At 33.2% G+C, this 24,658-nt stretch overlaps 2 protein-coding genes across 2 annotated transcripts; both read right to left on the reverse strand.

Annotated features, from left to right (window-relative positions):
* Window positions 1-115: 115 nt before the first annotated feature.
* Window positions 116-6,133, reverse strand: LOC132185855 (two-component response regulator ARR12). Its single transcript, XM_059599655.1, is given in 7 exon segments — window positions 116-405; window positions 407-453; window positions 1,665-2,933; window positions 4,170-4,246; window positions 4,332-4,733; window positions 5,002-5,154; window positions 5,633-6,133. Coding segments are annotated over 7 exon segments (2,163 nt in total). The 5' UTR covers window positions 5,781-6,133; the 3' UTR covers window positions 116-338.
* A 6,877-nt stretch (window positions 6,134-13,010) lies between these two features.
* LOC132184383 (uncharacterized) lies at window positions 13,011-17,416 on the reverse strand. The gene is made up of 5 exons (XM_059598003.1): window positions 16,636-17,416; window positions 15,723-15,759; window positions 15,174-15,410; window positions 15,033-15,080; window positions 13,011-13,641 (listed from the first exon to the last, which is right to left on the reverse strand). The coding sequence occupies exons 1-5, from the start codon at window positions 16,932-16,934 to the stop codon at window positions 13,387-13,389; spliced, it is 876 nt and encodes a 291-aa protein (XP_059453986.1). The 5' UTR covers window positions 16,935-17,416; the 3' UTR covers window positions 13,011-13,386.
* Window positions 17,417-24,658: the final 7,242 nt, after the last annotated feature.

A 24,658-nucleotide genomic window follows, 5' to 3' on the forward strand; every position in this document is an offset into this window, starting at 1 on the left:
AACCGACAATGGTTCCTAGATTTTGAATACAATATGAAACTTTTATAGGTCTTGTCTTATTATTAGAAAAAAGAAAAGGCATACACATACATTTATTCATCTTTATATCAGAAAGACATTAAGAATTTCTCATGACCTTGTTCTATCAACAACAGGAAGAGGAAAAGTGGAAAGAATTAATTAAGAAAAAGATCTTATGTTAAGAGTTGGAACTAAAAAAATAATATGCAGTAGCAGAGAGCGAAAAAGGAGGGGAAAAAAAAGAAGAAAAAAGATGAAGAAAATACATGATAATACAAACTCCTCTAAGAGGAGTATATTTATGATGGTGATGCCCTTCAATTCTCTAAGCTAGAGGTCTCATAAACACGACCCAAGAGAGTAAGCATCGAATCCAAATTCCCCATCACTCAACATCATCTGATTATGTTCTTGTATGAGGTGCATAGGATCCTGTCATAAGAGGATAGAACAGAGAACTTAGTATAGACAAAAGGTGTCTTCTACATGTTTAATCAAGCAAATGATACAAACAGCTTAAATTGGTTGCAAATATTCCCCTCTATTTCCACTAGCACGAAAAAAAGGATGGCAAAACTACACCTGCATTTCATTGTTTATCTGGTATTGAAATGGCTACATGCTGAAAGAAAGAAAATTTTTCATTTACTTGATGTGTGTGCAATCAATCAATTTAAGATTTGTTAGATCATAGGTTCATTTTCTTTCATGTTTATTATTTTATATTATAAAATAATATGAGTCACAACTGAAATAAGCCATAGTTAGCTGATAAGGATCCTATCTTAGACAACATTCTCTGCTACATCTTTAATGAGCATATATTTATTTACTACTTCTATCCATCATTGTTTTTTATAAGACATTTCATAAATCAATTGCTGACTAAGTATGCACACTAGATTAGATAATGCATTCTCACTCTACGAATTTAACAATTGGTTGGCTAGCAACCTGACCATTATGAAGATCTATCTAAATAACAGTATCACAAAAATAAAATCTTTGGTAAAACTCAAGGTTAGATAGATGTAGGCATGAAAACAATCAAACGAGGGCATCCGACAAACAATCAGCAATGAGTCAATAACAACACAATGAAGAGATTGATTAGCAAGTTGTTGGGCATGGCACTTGCCCCTCAAAGAACTTCGTGATATTGCACCCTATTACTGGCAAGGAAAACTATATATAGTATACAAAATTCTCCTGAAAATGCTTAGCTGGCTATCAATCAACATCAATGATGTATCATCAACATCGTTCTTTGTAGTGATTTCGAAGTCATTATTTCATGGAAGTAATGATGGTTAGAAAGGTATTGGCTTGAGATTTGTGACCAAATAAGCAGTATTTGGTCATGGAGTAATCATAGTCGCTGCTGTAAGCATTATGTGAGCAAGCAAAAAAAAAAAAAAAAAAGGTCTGTAAGAATATAATATCAAGTTGGAAAAGAAAACTAGTGTGGAAATGAAATTTCTCCACATATCAAGTTGTGTTAACCAGAATCTTAGCTTCTATGGTTCACTGAGTTTGACAATGTGACACCCATTTAAAATTATGACTTGATCAAGAGAAATGTGCACATATTAAAAAAAAAAAAAAAAGAATCAGAAGCAAAAAAGGCAGGATATCTATCATACCCGTTTCGCCACTGCATTCATTATATCATCTAAAGACTCATAACTGTTGTGAATGAAACCATCCTGTGCCTTTGCTTGCTCCAAGAGGTAGTCTGCATTGGCATTCATCTTTGTGTCCAGATCAGGTTTCTCAACCTCACTGTGCTGACCAATGGACAGAGTACCACCATTATTAAATTGGGCAATCAGAGACGCATCGAAACTTTTGCTGCAGGTTGCATTATTTTGCTCCAAACTTTGGCCCAAGGGACTCACTATACCATTGGCAGAAACCAGAGAATTCACTGCACTGACAGTATGATTCAAGTTTTGGTTGTAATTCTGTTTCTGTTCTTCCCATCTTTGCTTTGATGTGTAATTCATATTCTGAACGACATTACCAATCAAGCCTTCTTGGCATTGTGCATCTCCTCTTGAATCCTCTAGAGCAGCTGAAACTGAAATTGTTGAAGGAAAACTAATTGGGCTGTTCCCAATATGAGGGCTGGTAGAGGATATACTCAAATTATTAGAAAGCAACTGATCGTGATTAAAAGGTTCACTCGGTGGCAAAGCATTTGGTGAAAATCTGGATAACTGAACCGCACCCTGCCAGCTTTCATTACTTCTATTATTATCAAAAAATTTAGAAGAACCGCCAATCCCAATGTTGAAAGAGTCTGGAGTCAGCGAAGCCACTCCAAGAGGAGATTGGTTTCCAAATGCTCTCCTATTATGTTGTGGATTCCCTTGCAACACCAAAGGATTGCTTGAGACACTTGATAACAAACCATTCGAGCTACCAACAGTCACTCTGTTGTCAGTAAAGTTAGTAGCAACAGTAAAACCTGTTGAATCCCTAATGGGATTGAAATCTCCAATGGGTGTAATGCTCTTGCTCTGTTGCAACTGGTTGAGCTCTAATGATGTCGGAATGCCTTGAAATAAACTAGCACTTTGGTTTGAAGGCAACAGAGTTGGCTGGAGCTTCCCAAGACCGTTGACAGAGCTGCTCAAGTTTTGACCACTTGATTGCATAAGTCCAGAAGAGGAAATTCCACGAAGTGTCAAACCGGCAGCAGAATTTAGTCTACCAAACATCCCACCTGGTGTATATGATGATAGACCTGAGCTTGAAAGCCTTCCTGATCCTACCAAGGTGCGAAACTCTCCAAATCCATCTAGTGAACCCATGTGCAAGTAAGACGAATCTTTACCCCCCAATGCAGCAACCATACTAGCCTGCTGAGTTGCTATAACATTGACTCTTTTCAGGTAAAGCCTATATTTCTGCAACACAAGATGACACAGTAAGCTTAAAGGTACAATGTCCTAAATAAAGTATGACTTATTTCATGAAGGCATATATACCCCAATTTTTTCATGTATGCTGAGCTCCTCCACAGCTAGTTGGGGCATAGGCATGCACTCTATCACTAAAATTCCGAAATTACAACACAAACTACAGCTGATCTGGAATTCGAACCCCTATCTTTGATAAAGAAAAGAATTCTCTCAATTATTAAATTTAAATGTCAAAATTACCTCCTAATCTACCCATGCGTTGTACTACCCAAAAAGTATAAACCAGCGTGCTCCCGCTCTTGAGTTATGATCTTAGGTTTTCTTCATAAAAAAATTGGATTTAGGGGTTTAAATTCCATTAGAAAATTCATGAATTGATCAATTTCTCAATATTAGACCTACTCAAACTTAAACTCTACAATACAATACAAGTTTAAACACTATAGGAGAATACTAGAGTCCTATCATAAGTCTTCTTCTTGATGCTTATCATCCTCTGCATTGTCTCTAGGAGTTTGAGCTTGAGTAGGTCTAATACTCAATTCTATTAGAAATTTCATGAATTAATCAAATAAACATCTATATATTTAACAATAAATACTTCTTTTTTTTGATTCATTATTCAATTGTTTCACTTACTTTAAGCCAAATCTTTCCCAGTAGTAAGAGCATCCCCATCAAGCTCTTCATATTTAACATTTCTTTAAATTTTTACCAAAATCCACAAAAAACATCATTTATCAAACTCTTTATCCAAAGTTAAATTTAACATTTGCTTTAACTCCTCTTCAAATATAAAGACACCAAAAGCAAAAGCTATTTATTTTTTTAATATTATTTTGGTTGTTGGGGTGGCATTTTGGAAAATCTCTCGCATGGAATCAAAGTGAGTGAGTTTCATGGCAATTATATTTATTAATAAAAAATAATATTTAGTTAAAGTAGATAAATATTTAGAGAGTTTAATATTTGGTAGTTTTAAGAAGTTGCTAGTTAAATAAAAAAAGTACATTTTCAAAGTTAAATTTAAAGAAATTTTAAAGAGCTTAATGGGAATGCTCCCATCATGTTAAACACAACATTATTCCATCTAATTCAAATCCAAAGTTATTCATGGGTCTAAAAGCTTTCTAATTAGAGAATATCTCGCTGTAAAGGCATAACCATGTTAGATTTTTTTTTTCTTCATGAAAGTGAAGAAGAGAAAGGAAAGATCTGTGCCTGCAGATGGCTTGCCACATTTTCCCTCGTAAGCCCTTCAACATTCATCAGGTCAAGAATTTTCTTAGGAACAGCCTCTGCATTAGAAATTAAATAGGAATCAGGCATGATAAGCCCCAAGCAATAAATACAAATGATCACTTCTTTGTAGCAGATACTCACTTTCAAGTCCCAATTGATTTACAGCTGCAACAAACTTTCTGTGCAGCTCTACAGACCAAACTACCCGAGGCTTCTTCTGGCTTGATGGGTCATCATTCTCATTCTCATTTTCTTCATCTTCTTCTTCCTCATCTTCATTTTGGTCCTTCCGCTTCCTACTGAGTTTGCTCTGATCTGCATTACCTGTCAATGTGACCTCTTGGCCACCGTCTCCAGTACCATGACCACCCTTATCTTCGTTGGGGGACTTGTTTTGCTCCTTGGGGTCAATTTTTTTCCGTCGGATTACATGTTGCCATACGTTTTTGAGCTCTTCAATTCGAACAGGTTTCAATAAATAGTCACATGCACCATGGGTAACTCCCTTCATCACAAGCTCAGTATCACTATGGGATGACAACACTGAAACCACATTGAAGGCAAAATTAAATCAATTAACCATGTCATTCATTAATTCTTTTTTTTGATAAGTCATTTCACTCATTAATTCTAAAACAACCATTTTCTATTTCTTGGATTGAGCACTTAACAATATTGAGGTCACAAGAAAAAATCCTTCCACTCCAACTGGAGCCCTTTGACCTTACATCTATACCAAAACTATACCCATTTGTGGACACAAAAAAGCAAATGATATATTCTCAAAGAACAAAGAAAAGATCAAGCTTACTGATGACAGGTAGGTCCATTTCAAGTCCTACAAGCTCAAGGAGCTTAAAACCATCCATGTCTGGCATATTCACATCACTGATAACAAGGTCAAACTTGTTTCTGTTCTCCCTCAACATTTTCAGTGCCATGACCGACTGATTGGTCGTTGTAACTGCATAAACAGAAAATCACATATATAAAGATGCCAAATTTGAAAAAAATATGAACATCAAAACCCAGATACTAAAATCAAACATAATAGATTCATGTGTAATTTATAATCATAATTGAAGTATGCAAAACCAGAAGAGCATCAAACAGGGTGTAACCGCCCATTAAAATTAAAAAAAAAAAAAAAAAAAATCAGAAATACACCAAAATACTCGACTAGGATAAATGAATACCCATTAAAAGCAATCACTAAAATGTTTCTTGTAAAACAAAATGAATGGTAATATGGCATCCCTCATCAGATTAACAATATTTGATATAGAGAGCCACCAAATACGACACTTTTCAATAAACTACATACTATTCACATCAAAACACAAAATTTTATAAAATTGAAAATGAATAACAATTCAAGCTCAATTCACGTGCTACACAAAATCAAACCAAAAACAATAAAAACAAAGAAGAAAGTAACAGACCCTGATAGTTGCATCTCTGAAGCAGAGTGTCCAACAATTTGAGACAAATTGGGTCGTCATCTACAGCCAGAACACGCATACCCACCGGAAACCTGTCCTGGCTCACATCTTCGCCCACCAAATTACGTCTTCGGTCCTCCACAGTCATTGTGAATCAACAACTCCGGAGAACCCAGATGAGAAACTGAAAAACAAACAAAGATCAAAGAGCAAAGTCTCAATTTTGAACCCGATTTTCCGAGCTTTTTCAATAAACCCACAAGACAAAAAATCATAAGCAAGAGTCTGACACGGAAAGAGGTATCAAAAGGGGGTACTAAAGAAGTGCTAGAGAGAAAGAGAGAGATGGAATGGGGGAGTAAGTAACAAAATAGACAATGATGGTGATGGCTAGGACAGAGTTAAGGTCTTCCAACAGAACAGATATCTTTTTTAGTATTTTAGTGAAAGACTTTTTCTTTCTATCTCTCTCTTCTCTGTTGAATTGTTCTCTCTCTCTCACTCTACTGTTGATTTTGTCTTTAGCTTTTTCTTTCCAACAGAACAGAAAAGCTTTGTACTTTTATATTATTTTTGGTTTATAAATTATTATTGCAGTAGAGCTATTTCTTTGTGTCTCTTTTTAAACCTTTTATTTATTTATTTATTATTTTTTTGGTAAACTCTCTCTCTTTCTTTCTCTGGCCTCCATATAGAAATGGAAGACCTTTTGGGTTTGATAATGTAGTTGTGATGTCCACAATAGCTTGATAGACCCTACCATTTCTTTTTAATAATAAAAGAATTCATCAATGTGGATTGTTCAGTTACCATGAATCAAGCTATTTCCCTCTGGCTTTGTGACTCAACTGTACTTCCTAATTCTATTCCACCATAATAGTTACCCAACGGATGGGTCCCTCCATGGCAAATTTTATAGGACCTATGAGATATAATGCTCTTTATGGTCTATAAATTCTCCACAAATTTCTAATGTTACCTTATATTGGACTAAGTTTGAATTGCAGTCAATTCGGTAGTTAATCAAAAGAAGTCGGAGTTCACTAAACCGGTGTCGGGCTGCTTATGAGCCATATTGAAAAACTCTCTCATTGGAAATTCGGGCAAGCTGAACCAATCCCGATCCCCTCGTATTACTAGATTTGCTAAGTAAAAAAGAAGAAAAGAAACGACCTCAGATTACCTTAATGAAAAATGTCATGGACGGTCAACCATGAAAACATTCTGTTTAGGTTACACCTGGGGTAATCTATGCAGAATCATCTCATTATTGAGGTGTTTAATGCTAATCATATTCAAATTTGCCATTATTGGAAATATATTTATAGCTCCTAGCAAGAATTCTTTTAAATGATTGTGAGGGACCCGTGACATGAGACTCTTCTTAAATAATAGTTCCATTTCTCAAGCAGAAGCACCAGCAGACAATTTTGGCATTTTATAAGCTGCATTGTTGCCTTTTTGTTTTCCTAAGGGGGCATAAGCATTCAGTAGCATCTCTTTTATTGTTGTTTTCTACATGGCAAGTACCTTCTCCACTGGGTAATCTGCTCTATAATTTGTCCCATTAGTTGAGTTTTTACTCTATCCATTGCATGCCAATATAATATTCACGCCCGTCTCGTTAAAGGTTATTTTGGTTAACCAAAGTGAAAACATAATTGTAATTGGCTAATTACTTTTAACTTAAAAATAGGTGAGCTGTTACAGTGCTCCCCAAACAACGGAGAAAAAAAAAAAAAAACATTTTTGACTTTTGATAAAACATGCACATAACTTTGAAATATAAATAATTTTTTTTTAAAAAAAAATACAAATAGTTAAAATAGAAGAAAGATAAATTTATGGGGGTAATTTTACTAAAAACTCTTGAACTTTTACTAAATTTAACAAACTCTCCTAAACTTCAAAATCTCTTAATTTAGTCTCTGAACTTTCAATTGCAATCAATTTAGACCTCTCATTCAGATTTTAAACGTTAAATGACATTTATACCCTTGACTTTTTTTATAAAATTCCTACTTTACCCTTGATTCCAAAATTTCTAACGGCTAAATCAGGAGATTTGTCAAATCGAGTGAAAGTTCAAGGGTTTTCAGTAAAATTATTTCTTAATTTATTAACTTAAACAAAAAAAAAAAATTGTTGAGTGAAATGTAGATGCTTCCGTTCCAAAAAAGTTGATTCTTGTATTTTTACTGTTATGCAAGGCAGCAATTCTCATTATGTAACCCTTTTTCTCACTTGATGTTATAACACTTTTAATTCTCATAATGGGTCTTTCAAAAGGTTACAATAATGCTATTTTTTTTTTTACAAGGTAATAATTTTGAATGCAAGGAAAGAGAATACCATCATAATTACTTGCTAGTTTTGTTTTGTCTGGTACAATACCATCATAGCCCCTAAAAAAAAAAACAAAAAAAAAAAACATGCAATCATTAAGGAGGGGCAAAGTGGCCATTTCCTTTTTTTTTTCAAATTTCTTTTAAATTTAGTGTATTAAATTTAATTTATTGGGTAAAAAATTTCTTCCAATCCAAGAAACTTAGAAAAAGTTTGACTTAGAATATTAAATATGTAGGCCTTAGGCCTTCCCATATAGGTTCATCGAACATGATCAAATTTGATTATTGCCAATTCATTTTCATGTGGGTCATTTTGTTTTGTTTAATACAGCTTTGTGATGGGTAAATCATCATGGAAAGCAGCTACAGGATGCAAAGATTGCTTATAAGCGAAAAGATTGCTTGAAAGTGATTTGCATTGATTGATAACTCAAATCAAGAAAAGACAATGAAACTGAGACGACAACAAATATATATTTATATAAATAAAAATGACACATGGTTAAACAATAATATGCTTAAGGAGAAAAGTAACTAAAAATTATTAACAATTGCGTACAACTTTGGTAAAAAGATAAAAAAAAAAAAAAGTCAATGAAATTAATGTAATATGATACTGTAGACGACAATCCAATCCTCAGCAAAAGAGAAAACTTGGTAACGGGGAAAACAACTGGAAAAAATAGAGAGAGAACCAAATCCATGGAAGCAAGCAAAGTGATGATCAAGCAAGGATAGCAGTCGTTTTATTGTTGAATTATTAGTAATTTAAGTTAAAAATATATAAGAGTATTTATAGGGTCAATGGCTTAGTCATTTCTTATTTTTATTTAAAATATACAAACAAAACACTAACAAACTTTTATATCAAATTATGCATCCCAAATACAAAATACATTTTTGTTACATTTGTGAACAGTTCACAACTACGTGTAGCAGAGGGTATTGAAGCACAAGATAAGTTCTCTCAACAACAATTGTATTTGTTGTCATACTATTCAACTTATCTTAAATTCGTATAGCGGGTACTGTTCACACATCTATCTCATTAATATACCATTTCTTTATCTACATCTCTATTTTTCCAAAATTTTTTCTTACTATTTTTCTCTTCACATCTCTTTTTTTCCAAAAGTTGAAAAGTATGATCTTTAGAAAAAATACAATCCTTATAAAAAAAAAATAATAATAATATAGATAAAAAAAAAAAAGATAATCGGATGTATGATGTCTTTGAAAACTCATTAGTTAAACTTATTTAAGGTGGGTTTTGATTAGCTACTTTGCATAAAAATATGCATAAACCAATGTGAATGCTCTTAATCTGACAGGTAGATTTGCAATTTAAACAATAAAATTGTTAAAAATTTATAACCATTTTTAGATTATGTAATTCTCATATGCATTTGGGTTGAAGAAAATTCTTTAGAGCAAGCAATTTCTAAATACAATACATATCAATTTAATAGACTGAATTGAAAGAAAACTCCTGCAAAACCGTTTTAGAGGAATTATGTTTATCACTAATATTCCAAATATCATCAAAAGTAGAAAATATGAGACCTGTTAATAACGTATAATCAATATGAGACTTTGTTATAATCATGATTTTTTTAAAAAAATTTAACCAATTTATATAAGAGTAACTTAAGAAAATATATATATATATATATATATATAGAACCATTTTTTAAAGTAGAAAATAATATGATATAGGAAGACTGGTTGGCTGCCGCGCTGTCTTAGAGGAGGGGTGGACGATTTCTTCTCTGAAAATGAGTAGCCCTTGGGCATAGCTAAAAGTACCATAAGAAGTACACTTCTCATGTGAAGTCCTTTCCGAAAGTGCTCAGATACAACCGCGTTTCGAATTCTGATTGGCTGGCCACAAGTTCCGAGCATATGAACCAATTTAGATTCCGGACCCAGAAAGAGAGGCAGCCTTTTCTGATAATGACACGTCGCGATAAGGACCTCTTCCCAGTCGAAGCTCGGGGGCCCAGAAAAAAGTGTACTACTTTTTTTTTTTTTGTCACACCGAGTTTATCAAATAAAATCATATTAAATTAAATATTTATCTTTAAAATATATGATTTTTAGGTCCATTTTTAATAATGCATTATTAAAATATATGTAAAAATTAACTGCTATAAAAATAAATTTTGATTTAATAAACTGAATTAAAAGTATTTTTCCACAATTGAGTTTATTCATGATTTGAATTAAAAGTTTTTTTTTTTTTTTTGACAAATTACTAATGATAAAAAGTAATAAATTCAATCATTGATTAATGTTTTGATATTTTTCATCTCTCAATAATTATAATTTAATGTCCTCAAGGGGTAGTTCAATCAATTGTAGACTACGCCTCATAAAATGGAAATCACTAATTCGAATCTCTATCCTCCTCTTTCCTTCTCCTTATGCGAACATATCAAAATAAAATTATAATTTAATACATGAAATATTAACTTTATTCATGATTTGAATTTAAGATGATTTAGTTTGATATTGGTAATACTATTTACCAAGGACGCACTTGAGCCTCCGTTCACATAGGGCTCTTTCGGTTAGATGGGTCCATTAAGGCCTGTTTACCCCTCGAGTTGGAATGTGTTCATCAGTAGGCAAGGACTAATGCTATCAAGTTAGCCTCTCTCCCTCAAGTGGGAGTCATCGATCAGTAGCCCCCAGTCCGTTGAGTGCTTCACTACAAACAATAGGATCACTTTGACAACTACCTGCAAAGGGAAATATTTGTCTGTCATTGCTCGTGTCGTAGTAACCATGTCTGTCACTAGCCTAAGCAGGACATTTTGTACTGACAGGATACCAAACTCTCATGCGGGCCGGGGTAATCCATATCATGCGTGTATGTGAAGCAATCCATATTCAATGGGTACACCCCCAACCAAATGATGCAACATAGTCCAAATTGCTATACTCCTATAAATAGGAGTTCATTGTAGCAAGTAACTTCCTAAAGCTTTTTCTTACCTTCTTGCTCTCTATTCCCTTTAAAATCAATAATCTCTAACTGACTTAGGCATTATAGTGCTCCTCGTCAACATTTTCGACAAGTCACATCCGCCAATTTCTTGTCTCTCCACAAGTTATCATTTATCTAAAAAAAAAAAAGGGTATTTAATAAGTAAATTAATATTCTAATAAAATATGTTAAAACAATCCCTTTAGAAAAGTCATCTCTATTGGTAGTGATCAGCGACAAAGCTGATAGAATTAGACATAATTTCACGTGTTAAACTAAGTTGCTTAGCAATACATTAATACTTTTTAAAGCTTGACAACTAATTTGGTTGCCAGCCAGCTCACTGCATGTCCATTTGGTTAAGCATTTTTGGGACAATGTGGTCCTGCAAGAAGGTCCGTTGATTCATATCACGTGTCATTCACCGAAAGCTTAAGGAGGAAATCTATAAATAGAAAATGTGCCTAAACAATGGAATATGCCTGCCTATATTTGTTGGCGTCCACGTAATTTCGGTTCTAAATACATACTTTTTTAAGAAAATACATTAACAAACAATTTTTTTATCAAAATTTCTGTTAGGGGCGAGTATCGGTTATGTCACGACAATGAATAATTTTCACTTTTTTGGTTAATCGGTCAGTCTGTTAATAACTAGTTGGTTATAAGTTTTTATGTTAAGATTTATTAATTTCCTTGTAATTATCGAATCAGTAAAGAATATGTTTTATAAATGAAAAGAAAAAAGTAAATTCATGAAACACGGACCAAAATGACAACCACAAATTGGCTGGACAAACACAATAAGAAAAGTTACCAGATAAAATTCAAAATTCACTTAAATTATCGGTTAAGTCGGTTAATCGATAAAAAAAAATTTCTACCGCCTACCAAACCGAATCAATGATGAAACAATATTTTTATTTCGCCTACTAACCGCCGGAAGTTGGTTGTCTATTGGTAACGGTCGATAAGCTGTCGGTAGGTGGTAAATGGTTAATCTGCTCACCCCTAATTTTCATTATGTTTTCTATTTTTAAAATTAAAAAAAAAAAAAAAAACAATAATAAACAAAGAAAGTCTTTTTAACTATTGGTTGCAACACAAATTAGGATCTTTTCCAGTTCAAATGAACTGGAAAATATTCTGTTAGTTATATTGAAATGATATTTTTAACTCTTAAAAAAGTAAAAATAAAAAATAAAAAATAAAAATACTCCTTAAATATAATTCGGAATTTTTTTGTCTTTTGATTTGAATTTAAAACTAGGCCCATCAAGCCCAATTGAAACAACTTTATCCATAGGATATTAGGGCCTTCACCCTTGAGTGCACCAAACGAAATGTCTTCTATTGGGGTTTCACTTTGAAGTCCAAGCAGTTGCTACATCCAATCAATGATAATTAATCCAACGCAATTATTGTGTGATGCGGCTCTGTTTGTTCATGTATTTTAAATAATATTTTTTATTTGAAAAAGTCTAATGATATAACATAAAGATAAAAATGTTTGTGTTTTTAAGTTTATTTCGTGGTTGAGTTGTTTGTTAATGTTTTTGTTTTAAGAAGAGAAAACAAAAGTTTTAACAAATAGAGTTCTAGATAGACAGACCACCTCAATCATCTTCCTAGCTCTCTTTTATTGTATTTGTTCAGAAAACAAAAAGTATGATAACTCCGAACCGTAGAGAGATGAGGGAAGAATTTATCGGAAGCGGAAGATAAACACCCGACCGAGTTTAGGTCCAACAATGTTATATTAACCATAAAACTTTTGTTGTTTCTAATTGATATGAAATTTTATCACATAAAACTCCAAAAACCCAAATATAATTTGTAACAAAAACTAAAATGCTCAGAAAATAAAGCAAAAACTAGATTGATATCCTAGTCCAAACATAACAGCATTTTTCACATGCCTAAAACATGCTATATATGCATGGAAAACTGCAGAGAAATCAATCAAGAAATATTGTGTAAGTTTGGTTAGTCCAAGCGTGTAGTTTAGCAAGTGCAAAATAAGATTATTGGGGCCAATAAGTAAATGAAACAAACCCATGTATTTCTTTTCTCAAACTGATGATAGTCTTTACATAAAGCTCAACTTTGTAAATTAATTATACATGAAATCCAGATCAAGAAGCACATTCTCTTGCATTAGCTGCCACGATAAACTTTTTTTCACATCAACCATAAAATAACTGCAGTAGATTCCTACCTCAAAAATGGTGATCTGAACAGGATCTGGTTCAAACAGACTACATGTGATTCCTATCATTTTGTGATCTTAAGAAACATACCAGGCGAAACAGCTTAGCCGCCAAACACGATAGCTATTCTTGGAGAAAGGCCAACCATGCAAAGGAACATATATGTTGTGATTCCATAATAATCAAATGAGGAGAAAGAACCAGCTATCATCTTCCAAATCTCAAGCACTTGTTGTGTTTGACTTGTGTAATACTTGAGTTAGAAGTGAGTTCTTTCGTCTGTCTTGTGAGCGCGAGTTTCTCCATTGCGTTTACGAACTTGCGCAAGTGCTTAATGTACTCGGGATAAGTTTCAAGGTTGCAATGGCCCCCGCCCTTGACCCATAAGGGATCATATTTTTCCTTGGAAAGTTCCCATAAACGCTTTCCATGGGACCAATCAACAATGTCATCATTTGTTCCCTGAAAATGATCCATCATCAGAGATGCCATACCAATAGCAGCCAGAATGAATCAAATCAGAATCATATACCAAATCAAATAGTCATTAGGCAAGACAGAAATACTGTGTAGGAAGTAAGGGCCATAGGTAGAGAATACTACATCCAAGACATAATACAGTTCTATGGACAAAGCAGAAGGAAATTGATATTCCTTTAAAACAAAATGATGAATCCTTTAATTCATCCATAATGTAAACTTTCAGTTTCTTGTTCCTGATTGGAGTTGCTTTCTATAACATAATCTGGCTGTGCTTTTACTCATTTCACCAGTATAACTACAATGACAACAAAAACATGACAGAGCTTGCACTTTTTAGTCATTCCCAGACTTCAGTTTATCAGAATATCACAACGGCACAACCCAAACCAAGTAAAAAGAAGACTTTTTATCATTGATCTATGAAACAACTAGAAACCCCTTATTACCTGCGGCCAGGAAAAATGGTAAAAATAAAGAAGACACGGCACAAAAGCCCGAGTTCTTGGTATTTTAGCAACACCAGCTACATCCTCATTATCTGACAGAATTATAGACCACCTTCTTATCACATTGCAAGTGACATGTTGCAGTGACCAATCTATACAGGTAGTATTTCTCACTTCCCATTTATTGATTACTCTTTATTTTTTTGGTTCGAAAAGAATTTGTAATGTTTTCAGTGCATTTTTCGTATCTAAAGGAGAACACTTGAAATTTTTTAACTGGATTTGTTTTGTTTGAAAGAAAGAAGAAAATCTACGATATCTTTTTTGATGAATATTGGATTCCAAACCATAAAGACTCTCCCTTCATTTCACACAAATACAGTACAGAGACTCCTGAAACTTGAGAATTGTTTTTTATTCTTCTATATTATTGCATTAGAAAAGGATAGACTCCGATAAGATTCAACAGATAGAAGGTGATCAAACAGCCTACTATGATAATGCAAGAACGAATCTCTGAAAGAGGGAGGAAAAAGGGAACAAAAATCAAGGATTAAAAATTCAAACATAGTTGACTATCTAAAACACAAAATATAATGGTGGTTAAATGTTTCTTAGTGCCAGCATCTAAGATGCAGTTGTCTGTGAATTGTTTGATGTGTTAACAGTAGGTGGGTCAACCATTCAATCAAATGATATCAAGCATGTTTATGAAAGAAATTATGCAAAACAGAAACATATAAATAAATCTAGAAATGCCATGCTGTCGTATCTCAAAAAGTAATAGACAGCAAGCACTGAAATAACTTCACTAAGAAAAGAAAAGACATAAAAGCCAGGAAGCAAAGTTCTTTGGCTGCCAAAACAAATGGAATGGACAAAGTAATTAAACCACAAGATTAACATTAAAAAAAAAAAACTTACATGTATAACTAAAACCGGACAGCTGACATGCCGTATTTTGTCTATATTCTGAAAAAGAAAAATTGAAGCAGGCTTCCTCAATACAAAATCAAAACTTGCAACAGAAAAAAGAGCTCCAAAGAATACTTCAGTCAAACTTACTTTAAAAATGTCGAACCAAAATGTCATCTTGACAGGGTACAAGACCCGTATGCCTGAAAGAATGGCGCTATGAAGAACAACACCTCTCAACTTCTGTAACCGAGAAGCCAAGTGCACTGTGGGTCCACTTCCCACAGATTGGCCATATAAAATCAATTCCTCTTGCCTAATTCCATAGTCGCTCTTCAAACAATTGTACACAGCATCTATGTCGTAATATGTGTTGAACTCAGAAGGCTACCACAATTACAGAGATAACCACAATTAGCTAACAATTAGCCCTATTCAAAATGCATGAAAATCATATATTCTAAGGACAGATGTCTTTCAAACCAGTTTAGAGAAAAATTTTATCCATAGATATATTCTTCTGCTTCCATATGTCTTTCCTTTTTTCCATTTTTAAAGTTTGAGTTTTTCTTTTAAAATCTTCTTAAAACTCTTCTCAATAAAATTTTCAAGGCTATTTGGGCGTTAATTTGAAGTCTATACAAGATTTCCAAAGCAAAGAGCAACTTCAAATGCAAATTATCTTCAGGGAGTACTTACCTTGCCAGTCGATGCTCCATATCCTGAATAATCATAGCTGCAATATATCAATAACTACGAAGTAAATAAAATAGGAAAGGTTCTTAGTACTACTTAAGATTAACAAATAAATACAACATCTCAGGCGCATAAATCTGATGGATTTATCGCATCCCCAGGAAAAAAGAAAAGAAAATCACAAGCAACCAGAAAAAATCAAACGGCTCTATTGCCCTCGTTTCTTAAAAGGGCTCTGGTTAAAATTTCAATCAGAACACTAATCTTCTTCTCCCTTATATTATATTATATATATTTTTTGTGGAGTAAAGACTCATAAAGCCGAATAAAACAAACGTGCAATAGTTATGAAGCCTGCGGCATAAAAGTAAATCAATTTTGAGCAGAGTAGCTCCATGAATCGCCTAAACTCGCGCATAAAATGGTGCCATACATGCAAAGACAAAAATCAATGGGAGGGAAGAAGAAAAAAAAAAAAAAAAAAGATAGAAAAATCTTTATGAGAAACAAAATCATATACAGAAAAGGAAAACTTGGAAACTTGCCAAGAAAAAAGAAAAAAGAAAAAAGAAAAAAGAAGAGCATGGCAAACCAGAGAAGAAAAAGTTGGAAAATCTGAAACAGAAGAATTGGTTTCTATGCAATCACAGAAGCAAAACAATTAAAAAAAAAAAAAATCATACAAAACGACAAGGGATTTAAAATCCCATGATACAAAAATTAAGAAGTTTACAAATTGGGAATTGAATCCATTAATCACCAAGAAAGTGAAAAAAAATATATATATATTAACTTTAACTACCAAAAAGTTATTCCAATAACCCAAGTTCCAACCCATAACGCATAGAAAAGAACCAAAACCACAAACACCCAGTTGGGCTATGATCACAAACCAACCGCCAAATCCCAAAAATACCTCATAATATTGACACGCAGGTGAGCCCTGAGCTCGATGAAGAGTTCGTGCATCTGACCCAGGTCAGCAGCGTTGCCATGCGAGTACAGCACCGTGAACCTCGCAAAAGGGTGCCTCCAGAACATGGCAACGATCTTGTTCCCGCCTTTGGTGTCCAGCAAATGCACGTCGGCGTTCTTATCCGCTGTGACCCCAGGGAACACCAGCCTCCCATCCTCGTCTCTGTAAATATCATACGTCGGCGGGTCCGGTGGAAAGAAGGCGAACTTGGCAGCCACGCCCGCAGTCACATTGCCCATTTAACACCGACCCACTTCAGAAATGGAGGTCAGGAATACACAGAGCCCCGTGATGGTTTAAGCATATGGGGTTGAAATTTTCTCTTGGGTTTTCTGGAAAAGTAATCAAAAAATTTGTTTTCGTTTTTTTTTCGTTTTTTTTCTTTTTTTTTCTTTTTTTTCGGTTTTTGTGAGTTTGTTTTCTTTTACTGGGGATGATGGAAAGGCAAACCAAGTGGCGTCAGATGAAACTAAAGAGAAGGGATGGCAGAGAATAGATCCGATCTAAGCGGGTGAGCTGGAAGTGATGCTAGAGAGGAACAAGGACCCAAAAAAATGAAAACAAAAGAATTTGGATATGTTTTTGAGGAACATAGAAAGGTGGAAACAGTGGTGGTGGGAGGTTCTGGTTGATGCTAATGATCTGTACAGCTCTGATTTTTGATTTTGAGGAAGATAAGGCGAAGACAGTTTTGGCCTCTTCGTTAGATTGTGCTTTCTTTGTTGGAATAATTGTTTTTGGGTTTTGTCCATTATATTAAGGTTGATGTTCTATGTGGGATTTTGTCAAAAAAAATTTGTATGTTCTGTGTGTCTTTTTGTGCTAGGATGGTTGTATCAACTTTATTTCATTTGAAAGGTGCACATATTTTTAATTGAAATGAAATTCTGAATGCTATATGGGCATTTTTTATCATAAAGAATTCCAAGTCATTATTGAATCAATCAATTATTTTGTGGAATTATTAATAATATTTTGCAGTATCTCAAATTTGTAGAATTACATATTGTTTTATCATTTGGAAGAAAGTAATAATATAATCCCTTGTTAAAATGTCATCCATAAAAAAAAAAAAAAAAACACTAGAATCCAATTATAGATGAAATTAGACCCGATGTGATTGAAACACATATTCTAATATCAACCGCTCTATTTCATGCCAAACCCAAGAAAATTTTAGAAAAATTATATATATTAATTGATATGGTGTATTTTAAGTGACTGATATATTTTTGGTATGATATAAAATAAATATAAAGTGCATCAAACATGAGAGGTTTAGTTTGAAAGGACAATTTGGACATTACATAGAAGCTGGCAGTTGTGTGAAGGATGTCCCCATTATCCAAAACAGGTGTTGCTTTTAAGTTTTAAGTGCACAATAATAATTAAGATTAAAATTAGAGGGTGATGATAAATGCAAAAAGAAAAAGATGATCTAACGGCTGAGATTTGGTCAAAGGCTGCTGGGATCTTGAGAAAGAGAAAGAGAGAGAGGTGGCAGATTGGGGGGTCATAACTGTCAGAGTCAGAGGTCAGAGGCTCAGACATTCCTCATCTTTGCTTTGCTCAGCCAATGTTTTACCAAAAGAGATGACGGTTGGGGTTTTGCCTGCTTTGGAGACTGAGTCGATTCCACAACTGTCCTCTTCTACTTTGACCATAATTACCCTTCTATCCTACTTTTGTGGACTAGGATTTACTCTAATTAGCTCACCCAATTGTACATGTATTTAAGCAACTAACTTTAAGCGAAGGAGTTGTCAAACTCTTTTTCCGACCAGATGGATCGCACATTTTAAACGGTTTGAACCAAGTAGGTTTTAGAGAGTTTTTTTTTTTTTTTTTTTAAGATTGTTCGAATTTTTATTTATTCTGAGTAAGGGTGACAAGTCGTGTTCGCGTATCGAATTATAAAGGCAGATGTATAAGACTATATATGTCAACCATAATCAGACACATGTAATTAAATTGATCAAACTCTCAAACTCTGACATTCTAATTTTGTATTGGGTTTGTGTCAGGTTTGTTGATCATGCCAAAAATTGTCAACTATTATATCGCATGTCGGGTTTAGATCGTGTCGAAATATGTGTATAAGACTATATAATATAAGTTAACTATAACCTAATCTATTTAATTAAATAGGTCAGGCTCCTCAACCCTAGTTTCTTAATTTCGTATTAAGCTCGTGTCGAATTTACAAGTCGTGTCAAAAATTGTTAGTCCTAATTCCGAGCAGTGAGTATCACATTCTAAACTATTCCAAGTAGATGAGTCCCATAGTCTCATCTTTTTGTAAAATTTGAAAAGTCTAATAACATAGAATACTTATACTTTGGTTTGAGTTCATTTTACTGGAGTGTCATTAAGGATAAGGTGGTATAGAACATTTGACCTCATCTGGATTCTCTCAGTTTCATATAAGATAATTTATTTTATGGTTTAAATTAAATTTTAAATTACATAATATCATGTTTAAATAATGTGTCACTATATATATTGTTAACTATGAAATAGTACTTGGAATATAATGAAGGGTTATTAGTTTATTTTTAATTGCAAATGTAACTGATAAATTAGTCTATTTTCTGCATAGACTTTTATTTAATATATGGACAAAACAAATTCATTCTGGTTTTGAGAGAGCTAGTAATGGTTTATAGATTGATTGAGGTGGGATTGAAGAAAGGTCAATGAATTAAAGATTCATGATATTTTCAATGAGCATTGAAAAGTTAAAAAGAAGATAACCTTAAAGCAAACCTTCCTGTCCAGATAGTGATATCCTCCATTTGTCACGTGAAGTTCTCTTTTCCGTCGAAATGTCTTATTCCATTACCCATAGTTTGAGGTGATTGCCTAGTATATGAGTATTACTCACATCTCTATTATTATTTTTTTAAAAATTAATCCAACTTATATTTAGACTCATCTAAAATTATTTATAAACACATAATCAATATGAGACTTAATTCATATATAATATCTGTAACACATTGGTTTTATATTGAGAAGAATATGAGTAGCCCACATAAAGTTAGTAGTTTATAAAGATAGTTATGAGTGTTAATTTTCACATATATTGCCTAGTTTTATTAGGTGAAATTGAGCTCTATAATAAATTTTAAGAAAGCTCCAAATTAACTAGTCTTTTTAAAGTGAAGCGTAGATGTAATTAACACTTTTTCTTAGGCCATTACAAATTGTATCAGTTTGTAACACCAAGCTTGTAACATTAAGCTATGTGGTATTGGAGTACTGCATGACATGACCTTAACGAGGACGTCAAGAGTTTGAAAAATGGAGTTTGTAATACTTTGGTTCGATATATGGAAGATGAGGAGTATCTCATATAGAGTGATGATTTATAAAGATAGTAGTAAGTGTTAAGTTTCACATTTTCTAGTTATTATGTAAAATTGAGTTTTATAATAAACTTAAAGTAAACTATAAATTGACTAATCTTTTTAAAATGATAGCGAGGATGTTGTTACCACTTTTTCTTGGTCGTTACAATATCCTTACGATTCATTCACTTAATATAAGACTTAACTTTTACAATAGGACAAAAATGTTCTTATACACCATTATATATGCCACTTAACATATAAGAAGTATATAATTTTTTAATTAGCATGAAAAACTACATAATTTTTTAATAAAACCATTAAAATAGCTTGGGATATTAGTGGTAGCAAATGCTTTGGCTTTTGGCATATGATAATTGTTAGGTGTATGAATTATTCTGACTAGCCTTTGGAAGTAGAGTAGGGGACCTTGGGGATTTAAAAGTAGGAAAAATGTTGAAAAAAAAACACAAAATTTAAATGGAATGAAGATAATAATATTCTCTATTTGTCAGAGAGAGGATATGCATCAAGCAATGATATTGACTCATCTATACATAGATATAAATTACAAAAAAAAAAAAAAAAAAGGTCTAATTTGGGATTGGTAGTTGAGAGAGCATGTGATGGATAAAGTTTTGCTTCAAATCATGTTAGTATTTTTCAACTTATTCTATTAAGTTAATATGTTTTCAAAATGTATGAGATTCAACTTAATAGCCATTACTTAATAGAATAAGGGCGGACCACAAAGAAATTTCCCGTGGCACGATCAAGGGCCAAACTAATGGCTAATTGGTGGCACTTGCCTTACCTAGGCACATAGCGATAACATGACAAAGCCTATATATATATATGTGTGTGTGTGTGTGTCTACATAAGGGGAGATAAAGGAGGAATGGTGATTTTAATTAGTAACTTCCGCCTTATGAGGCATGATCCTCAACTGATTGAACTATCCATCGATGACCAAACCTATATTTGGTTAGTAGGAAGGAAGACAATTTTTTTTTTTAGCATATTTAAGGTCTTTTTTTATGCAGTTCAACTGCTTTAGAGTCAAGTTCCTAATTTCGTCATTGTCTTTTAAGTGTCTATAAGATGGGTATAATTATTGAATACCAATTAGCATGTTGATGTCGGGTAGGCAGTGGCAACCCATAGATTTACAAGTTGAAACCCTGATTTGTTTAAACAAATAGGAATTAAAAAAGAAAAACAAGGGAATTTACAACCAAATGCTCCACTAAATTGTCATTTGTCTCCCCATGTGAAGTAAAGAAGGCCAGAAATTTTGTATTGTTGCAGTTGGTTGGTCTGCCCATGGCCTGCGGCTGTGGCATCTCCAGACAACCCCAAGACACCATCTCCAGGGTGGCTTGGAATTTTCTGCTTCCCTTTTCTTTCATGTTTTCCACTGGGGGCTAACTTTAGTCTAAAGAAACTAATTGGGTCAAAAAGCCCACAGGCTGCTTGGAAGTTGGTGCACTAAACAAGAAAAAAGAAAAGTAGAAAAAAGCTAGCTAGCTCTTAGATATTAATGTTTGGACAAACGTTTATTTTAATGAAAAATATTATTATTATTATTATTATTTTATAACTATTTCACTTTGTTGGTGTGATAGTGCTAGTAAGCATTTGAATAAATCTTTGTTAAAAAAATAAAAAATAAAAAATTTAAGACTGAGTAACACAACCAAATCAGCAAAGTGAGATAATTGTGATATAAAAATGTAGTTTATAATATTACTCTTCTTTTGATCGTTTAAACTTTTATAAATTGAAAAATTATATTCCTTTACTCAACTACAATCAAATTTAATTGGGTGGTGATAAGAATGTTACAATTTTTACTATAAAGTTATTTACAAATTGGTGTGACAATTTATAATTAAGATCGCTCAGTTATCGCTTGCTTAAACAATTTTGCAATAAAAGTTTTGATATTTTTATATATATATTTTTTAATTTAATTATTTAATAGCTGACATAGTAAATGTCATGTTGACTTACAAATTAACATGACACTCCTCGTGGCACAGCCAAGTTATCTATCATCAAATTTAATTATTTAGGGTAAAATTCACTTAACCTTCTCAAACTATCAGTTAAATGATAATCTACCCCTCAAACTATCAATTGCGACAATTTATCCCTTAAATTACCAAAACAATGACAATGTACCACTTAATTTTAACATAATGACAAAATTACCCTTACCAAAATAAAAACAAAAATACTAAAATTAAAATTTTTTTTTCAAAATTTTAAGGGTATTTTTGTCTTATTAAAAATTTTATAGGGGTAATTTTGGCATTTTGCTAGCATTCGGGGTACATTATCATTGTTTTGATAGTTTGTGGGGTAAATTGTTGTAATTGATAGTTTGAGGGATAGATTATTATTAGAGTGGTAATTTGAGATGGTTAAGTGGACTTTAGCCGACATAAAAATGTCACTCTTATAAATTAAAATTTGGCTTGAGGTGGTAGTTGATAATTTGATATGGTCAAGAAATTTGTTGTAATTTTTAAATTATTTGAGGAAACTCCATTGGGAACTCTAAACAAGTGCAATAAGATGTTAAGAGAAGTAGGTAGGAAAGAATTCATAATATTGATTATCATATGATTAATGGTATTACCCAAACTTGTGATTATTTAAATGTAATTAGTTGAAGAAATCTAGGAAAATGAAACATCACTTTTCAGGTATATATATAAGTGTTGATTAATAGCTTGGGAGGGGAAAAGAAAAGAAGATTGAATTGTTGTTAGAAAAAGATAGAATTTGTGAGCATCACATCATCAAAAGAAGGGTCAACCTTGGACGCCATATCTGCCTCTACAGCTACAAACCATGGATTTCATGAAAATCTCCTGATTTTTTTCATCACGGCACGTCGGCACCTAGCGGGGTCCAGGAAGAGCAATAATGCACGAAAGAAATCAAAGATTAAAGTTTTTCTCAAAAATAAATTCTTTTAAGAGATTAAGATAGAATCGAAACATAGATTTAAATGGCTATGTAAATGATAAATACCCCCAACAAGATAATTATGGATGAGTGAACAACTCAATCTCAAGTCTTATGTCAACATACTCAAGATAAGAAAGCCCTAACTTAAATACTTTAGATTAGGATGACATCATATTTAAAATTGTACAGAAATGTTATATTATCTCAAGAGGTTATATATTTGTATTGTAACTCTTCATATTATAAATACAATCAATTATATTCTTTGAGTTTACATGGTATTAGAGCACGTCTATTTGACCGAACTCACCCACCCTCAACTTACCAGAATAACCATCCTACCTAGTTGCCCCAAATAATTCCACACCTTAGAGGGGTAATCTTTTTGGCTATGTTGATGGACCTCACCCATGTCCACCGCCCACCATCACCACCATGAAGGAACACATCTCCTCCACTACGATGAATCCAGCTTGTCTACATTGGGAGATGCAAGATCAAATCATCTTCGACTTCCTCACCTACGCCATATTGGAGAAGATGATATCTCATGTAACAAGTGCACAATGTCCAAACAAGCCTAGACTAAATTAGAGACCCTTTTCACGTCCTCAATCCAAAGCACGTATCTTAAACGTGCACTTTTAGTTGGCCACTTTGAAAAAAAGGCAACCTATCTATTGTTGATTATTTCCACAAGTTTCAGACTCTCATTGATGCCCTTGCAGTTGTAAATCAACCTCTCAGTGATCTTAAGAAACAATCATTCCTCCTTGCGGGACTTGGCTCAGAATTCAACTCTTTGTTTGGACATTGTGCATCTTGCTGCATGAGATATCATCTTCTCCGATATGGCGGAGGTGAGGAAGCCGAGGATGATCTGATCTTGCATCTCCCAGTGTAGACAGGCTGGATTCATTGTAGTGGAGGAAATGTGTTTCTTCACAGTGGTGATGGTGGGCGTGGGTGATGGACATGGGTGAGATCCATCAATATAGCCAAAAAGATTACCCCTCTAAGGTGTGGAATTATTTGGGGCAACCAACAAGATATCATGGATGAGAGACCAACTCAATCTCAAGTCCTATCTCAAGAGACTAAAGATAAGAAGTTGTAACTTAAACACTTTAGATTAGGATGACAACATATTTGAAATTGTATAGATAGGTTACATTATCTCATCAAGAGAGGTTGTATATTTGTATTGTAACTCTTCATATTATAAATACAATCAACCTATGCTAGATTACAGCAAGGTGAAAAATAATATATTCTCTGAGTGCCTATATTCAGCTATATTTCACTATTCAATGATTTATGTTACATCATAACATACTTATAGAAAAACTCTAATTATACGGATGTATTCATTTTGCTTATGCTCCGTTCACTCTGTTTCGACAACTAGCTAACCATACTAGTATTTAGGTATTATACTCTATGCCTGAGAGAATATGAGTCGCTTGTTTCAACAATATGAATAATGTTAAATATTACCCTCTTATCACACACTATTTATTGGGTTGATATAGCAGTGCCCATAAGTTAATGAATCAATCATTGTAAAAAAAAAAAAATATAAAAAAAAAAAACAAAAAAACAAAAACTGAAAAGAAAATTTGTCTTGTAAAAAA

The sequence above is a fragment of the Corylus avellana genome, chromosome ca6, assembly GCF_901000735.1.
Source record: "Corylus avellana chromosome ca6, CavTom2PMs-1.0".
Lineage (NCBI taxonomy): Eukaryota > Viridiplantae > Streptophyta > Magnoliopsida > Fagales > Betulaceae > Corylus > Corylus avellana.

Bases quoted from the DNA above. Each gene is read 5' to 3' on its own strand.
- LOC132184383 (XM_059598003.1), bottom strand. From the start codon at position 16,934: ATGGGCAATGTGACTGCGGGCGTGGCTGCCAAGTTCGCCTTCTTTCCA. The intron at 15,081-15,173 runs GTAAGTTTGACT...TTTCTTTTTCAG, and splicing joins TTTGGTTCGACATTTTTAAA to AATATAGACAAAATACGGCA. The intron at 13,642-15,032 runs GTAAGTTTTTTT...GATCATTTTCAG, and splicing joins GTCCGGTTTTAGTTATACAT to GGAACAAATGATGACATTGT.